Below are 6,000 nucleotides of genomic sequence, written 5' to 3'. Positions count from 1 at the left end.
TGCTGCCAGAATTAGACCCGTCTGGCTGCAGATTTGAATTAGCATTTGTGTTCCGTCATCGCTGGCTAGGCGAGGTGGCGAAGCGACGCGCGCATCTGGTGTCCCGCCCTCTTCACCCCCTCAATAAGGCTGGCGGGGGGGGACCATATATATGTATAAATAAATAAATAAATAAATATACATACATATATATAATATATATATATGGCATTCTGGGGAGTACTTAATCGTTCCAAGCTCGCCTTGGCCACAAAGCGCGCGGAGGCCGGGGCGCGCGCGAGCGGGCGGGCGGGCGGCGCAGGTGAGCGCGGGGCGCGGAGCTGCCCGGGGCTGGGGCCGGGGCCGGCGCGGGGCGCGCGCGGACGGGCAGGCGCCGCGTCTTTCTTCTCCCGGCGGTGATGTCATCGGGCGACGGCACGGCGGACGCGGCCAGGGGGGCGGCGGGAGCGGGGGCGGGGTCCCGCAGGTTCCCGTGCCTCTGATGCGAAGAGGCGCTTGACAGCCGGCCAGGGCGCGCGCGCCGGCGAGCGGAGCCGAGCCGGACCTGCTGGGCCGGCCGAGCCAATCGCGGGCGCCCGGCTCCCCATGGGCGCGCGGGCGGCGGGGGCGCTCCGAGGTGCACGGCGCGCGCGGCGCCCCCTCCCTGCGTGCTGCCGGAGCCGCCGCCGCCGCCGCCGCCGCAGCGATGAATTCCGCCGAGCAGACCGTTACGTGGCTCATCACCCTGGGCGTGCTCGAGTCGCCCAAGAAAACCATCTCGGACCCGGAGGTCTTCCTGCAGGCGTCGCTGAAGGATGGGGTGGTCCTCTGCCGGCTGCTGGAACGCCTGCTCCCCGGGACCATCGAGAAAGTAAGTGTCCCCCGGGCCCCGGCCTGCGTGGTCCTTCCTCCCTCCACCCCCAGCCCCAGCCCCGAGCTCCCGGCCGGTCCCCGGGCCCGGCTCAGCCCCGGCCGCGGTGCGCGCCGGAGCACCTGGCGCGCGCTGGCTCCGGGCCCCGCGCGCCCTCCTTTGTGCGCGGACCCGGCAGCGCGGCGGGCGCGGGGACCGGCGGCGGGAGCTGGGGGCGCCATTGTGTGCCGGGATGGGGCCGCGAGGGGCAGGGGACCCGCCCTGGAGCGCACGGAGCCCGCGGACGGGGCCGCCGCGCCCGGGGTCGCGGGAAGGAGAGTTGGCAGCGCGGTGGGCAATGGGGTGCTGCCTCGCCCTAACGTGAAGTTGGGGGGTCGGCTGCGCTCGGACCTCCCTTCGGCGCCGCGCAGCTTCCCGCGATGGCTTTGTCTGAACGGTTCTCCTCCGAGGCTTCGCAGTCTCAACCCATTCCGCTGCTGCTCCTCGATGGACCGGTTTGCTGGGCATGTTAAAAAAAAGAAAGAAAGAAAGAAAGAAAATTCATCGATCCGAAGCTGAGGGCCGGCTCACGAGGTCTTAACTACTTTCTCGGCCAAAGGGATTCCTCTGGCCGGCAGAACGGCTCGCGCAGGCTTTCTTGGGGCTGGTTTAGAATTCTGGATTTCATCTTCGGTTCGTGCCAGGTTCTCAGCCCTCCTGCCTGGGTGGCTGCCCCAGGCCTACAGGGTGAACCTTGACCGCATCCGGGGTTGACTAAAGTTTATTTTCATCTCCTGCAAACTCACAGAGCAGGGTGAGGGGTCGGGACAGCTTCTAAGAAGGACGTATCCTTATATGTTAAAAATATTCAAGTCTTAGGTCCATTTTTGGGTCACTATACAATTTTCAAAAATATTTAAGATTTTTAGTCTCTTAAAAGGTGTCGGCTATAGAAATCCCAGCACACCGTAATTAGGGAGTTATTTACTTTTTAATGGGTTATGTTAGCTCATTTATTTATTCATCACTTTGCACCTTATGGTTCTACATTTAAAATTAGGTCAGAAAACATTTTATTTAACATGAACTTTGCATACATACCAACTTTAGGTATTTTCTGTATATATTTATGAAAACAATCTACATTTTAGTAAAAGTAGAAAGATTTTTTTCGATCTGGAGGCAAACCAGAGTACAACATCTGCATTTTAGAATTATTGTTTGCCTGATATAAAATGAATCTCCTTCTAAGCGAGGCAGATCAATAAAATTATGATTTAAGATGGGCCGGGCTGAGACGCAGGGTCCCACTTTCAAGGGGCTGAGAACACTGGCCTGTCATCTGGATGGCGGTGCTGGGGTAATAGGAGGCAGATGTTGGAAAGTGCAATGAAATGAGCTCTAAGTTGACCAAAATAGTCTTAAAGAAAACGCTGTTTCATTTCAAAGCAAAGCGTTCACAAACTTCACCTGCCGGGTTGATAAGAACATGAAAGCGTGTTTCTCAACATTCTCTGTAGTGAGTGGATCGGCAGGCTTCAATCATCATTTTCCTTTTCTAACTTCTAGAAAGATTTTCACTGAAAATTAGCATTTCTTTCATGTCCAAAACAACAAAGGGAAGGATGAATAAAATGTTTAGTTTATAGCAGCCAGATTGGACCAAAACTGATTCTGAAACTACAGTTGGATGGAAATGTCTTGGCTTGAAAGGATTGTTTTGTCTCACTGAGCCCCAACTGGTTGGTTTGAAACTGGCTGGCTCAGTGACAGTCACTGGCTGTTTGGGTCAAAGGTAGGTTTGGGGAGTAAACCATTAGCTACCCTGTCCTCTAAACTCCTGCCTTTCAGAAATCTCCTTTTACTGTGAGGTTACTTGCTCTCACCTCTGTCTGCAAGCTGTCACATAAACCACAAAGTGCTCGGGCAGGGTGACTTTTACTTAAAGGAAGGAATATGGGTGTGAGGTCATTTCTTCTTCAAAAGGAACCCTTGGGCGCTGAACCGAAAACATCTATGTGGTATTGAAAGGGTCTTATTGACCTGATTGATTGCCACATGGGCATGCTGACTCTGGGAGATGTGAGCAGCTTGCAACTTCCCCTTTTCAGGTTCATAAGTTAAAATCCAGCCTGGGCCTGGGATCAGCACAAAATGAGGGCTTTCCCATGTGTCTTTTATTAAGAACACACTCACGCCTGTTCTGTTTCAAGGCAGGGGTGGCTGGAGAAGGGACATTCTCTGGGCTCCGGCTCACGCAGAGAGAGTCCTAGAGTTCCCTTGTGCAGGCTGGAGGGAAGAGAAGTAGGGGTTGACGAGACCCTCCGGTTTTGGGTTTGAAGACCATGCAGCTTGGTTTCTGCAGAGAGGGTCAGGCCTTGCGCCAGGCCCTCCAAAGGGGTACCTCTTGCTGTAGCCATGATGGCCACTCAAGTCCACACTTCAGACATTGCCAGATTATGTACTCAGAGGAGGTGACCTGGAGACGCAGACATTTCAGCAGACACAAGTGTGCTGTGAGGGTACAAAAGACATGGTGAGACGCTGTCTCAGCCCCGCTGGGAGCACTGCACACAGAGTTCCTTAATTCCGCCTAATCACCTCCAGGAGCTTTGTTCCTTCTGTGAGTCCTGGAAGGACTCAGGGAACACCATGTGACCCACGTGGCACACTCTGTGGGAGACCTGGGGCCACCAGGATTTGGGGGTGTGACTGGAAGTCAGATCTCCACCCCCATCTTGCTTCATTGTCTGGAGGCCAGAAGTTCAAGGTCCAGATGTGTGTGCACATGCACGCGTGTGCACGCGCACGCCACACACTCCCATTCGGAGCTTAAGAGGCCCATCCAGGCGTCAATCAGCCAGACCAGGACCCTAGAGTTTATGGGAACAGCCCCAGTACTTACTCAATGCCCACCCCCCACCCAGGGGCCTCCGCACTGTCCAGATCCTTCTTTCACAAGGTTACCAGTGTTGTTTTTTCCCAGTCATCTGCAGGCACTTTCTCTCTAGATAGGCTGCATTCTGAGGTTCTGGAAAATAGAACCTCTATGTATGAAATTTGGGGTCCACATCCCAACCCAAAACAAGTGGCATAGTGCATTTTGAGCCAAGTGAGCTTCTTAGGTCTTAGACGGCTGCTTGACGCCATTGTGGTAGGAGGCGGACTGAGCAGCAGGGACCTGGAGGCCAGAATTAGGAAGTCCTCCTTTAAAAGCAAGAGTGGTGCGGGGTGGGGAGGTCATGTCAGGAGAGATGGAGGGGAAGTAGGGAACGCAGAGGACCGTCATTCAGACCAGTCATTGTCGGGGTGACCTTCCTGATGGACAGCCCGTTCAGCATCTGGTGGCCATTGGAGATCCTCCCTGGACTTGCAGAAAACCAGAAAATCTGCAGGTTCTAATTTTTTTTTAAAGATGATTTATTTGTTAGAGACAGAGAAAGGGTAAGAGAGAGAGAGAGGGAAAGGGAAAGGGAGAGGGAGGGAGAGAGGGAGGGAAGGAGGGAGGGAGGGAGAATGGGTGCACCAGGGTCTCCAGCCACTGCAAAAGAACTCCAGACGCATGCACCACCATGTGCATCTGGCTTACATGGGACCTGTGGAATCAAAACTGAGCCCCTAGGCTTTGCAGGCATGTGCCTTGACTGCTAAGCCATCTCTCCAGCCCTGCAGGTTTTTATTTTTATTTATTTATTTGCAAGCAGAGATGGGGTATGAGCCCTCCAGGGACTCTTGCCACTGCCAATGATCTGCAGGTGCATGCATCCTCACTTTGTGCATCTGGTTTTACATACGTGGGTAATGGGGAGTCAAATCCGGACCATCAGCCTTTGCAGCAAGGTCCTTTAACCACTGAGCATCTCTCCACCCACATCTTCTTTCTTATCTGGACCAAGAGTCACTTTCTGCCTAGTTCTAGCATTTTGGGGGCTGGTGAGAGTGGAGTGGGAAGGGGAAGGGCGTGTCCAAGGCATGCGGCCAGAAAGTAGAAGTGGCCACTGTGGGTCCCAGAGTCCTAAGCAGCACATGGCTAGTGCTGGCGGTGGGCAGATGGTGTCAAGGGCATCCTCCTTAGAATGGTGGGTAGGAAGGCGAACCTGTAGCTGCGCATAAATGCGAGTTGATCGATCGATCGCTGTAGGAGAGGTCATAGAGCAGATGATCTCTGGGTTCTGTTCAAATGGCTAGAATTCCTAATTCCATCGGCTCATCCAACGAGCCTGCCTTGAATAGGGTCATCAGAATGGTGAACTTTGCAGTGGTGCGCTTTGTTTCCTTTGGAAACACGTGACCTCACAGGCTTATCTCAGAGCAGAGCCAGTGGTGTGGTTCTGGTTCTGGGTTTCAGGCCTGGAGAAGAGAGAAGTGGAAGTGCCTTCCAAGCAAGGCAAACAAGCCCGAGTTCAGCTGAACTCGGCGTCTGAAGAGATCCCCTGAGGGCCACACTGACTTCATACTGGCATTGCCCACGTGCACACAGGTGCTGTCACTAGTGCATGTGCACACTCAGACACACAAATACACACTTATGTGCACATGCCACACATGCACACACACCACACACAGCAAGCTTGCACTAGAAGGAGGGAGATTGCCATTGACAGGGTACACTGAGGGCTCTGAGCCAGGGTCCAGTGTGTGCTGTCCCAGGAAGGCCCCTTCTTCTATTAATAGAAATAACTGTGGAATGTGCTGGCTTTGGTCCTCTGCTAAGTCATTCCTGACTTTAAATTCAGCCCTGTGTGTGTGCGTGTGGTGTACAGGCATGTGTACACTCAACGTCATATGTGTACGGGTGCGTGTGTGTGGAGACCAGAGGACAAGCTCAGGTGTCTTTACTCAAGTACACCGTCCACTTCCGTGAGACAGGCTCTCTCACTGCCCTGAAGCTTGCTAACTAGGTTAGACTGACTGGTTTGTGGGCTCCAGTCATCCTCCTGTGTCTGCCTCCCCAGTGCTGAGATTGCAGGTGTGCCCGACCCCACCCGCTGCTTGTGTGGGGGCTGTGGATGGAACTCACGCCCTTACACTTGTATACAGCACTACTTCCAGTGAGCTAGCTCCCAGACCCTAAACGCAGCTCTTTTAAAGGGAAGAAAACACCCCTGTCCAGAGTTACAGGCACGGCCCTCACCTCTTTGTATATATCATCTCACCAGAGATGCATTTTT

The 6,000-nt window shown here is 53.9% G+C and overlaps 1 protein-coding gene across 6 annotated transcripts in view; it reads left to right on the top strand.

Annotated features, from left to right (window-relative positions):
* Positions 1 to 651: 651 nt before the first annotated feature.
* Positions 652 to 6,000, top strand: part of Arhgef7 (Rho guanine nucleotide exchange factor 7) — a 131,054-nt gene continuing 125,705 nt past the window's right edge. For 4 of the 6 annotated variants that reach the window (XM_045146205.1, XM_045146206.1, XM_045146208.1 and 1 more), the window contains exon 1: positions 653 to 850. In XM_045146205.1, the coding sequence (XP_045002140.1) occupies positions 686 to 850 (165 nt within the window). In that variant the 5' untranslated portion in view covers positions 653 to 685. Of the gene's footprint in view, positions 851 to 6,000 lie in introns of all 6 variants that reach the window. The other 2 variants (XM_045146204.1, XM_045146209.1) reach the window with 2 other exon arrangements.

This window comes from Jaculus jaculus, chromosome 3 (assembly GCF_020740685.1).
Source record: "Jaculus jaculus isolate mJacJac1 chromosome 3, mJacJac1.mat.Y.cur, whole genome shotgun sequence".
In the NCBI taxonomy this organism is placed as follows: Eukaryota; Metazoa; Chordata; class Mammalia; order Rodentia; family Dipodidae; genus Jaculus; species Jaculus jaculus.
This window is presented reverse-complemented; position numbering and strand designations above follow the sequence as displayed.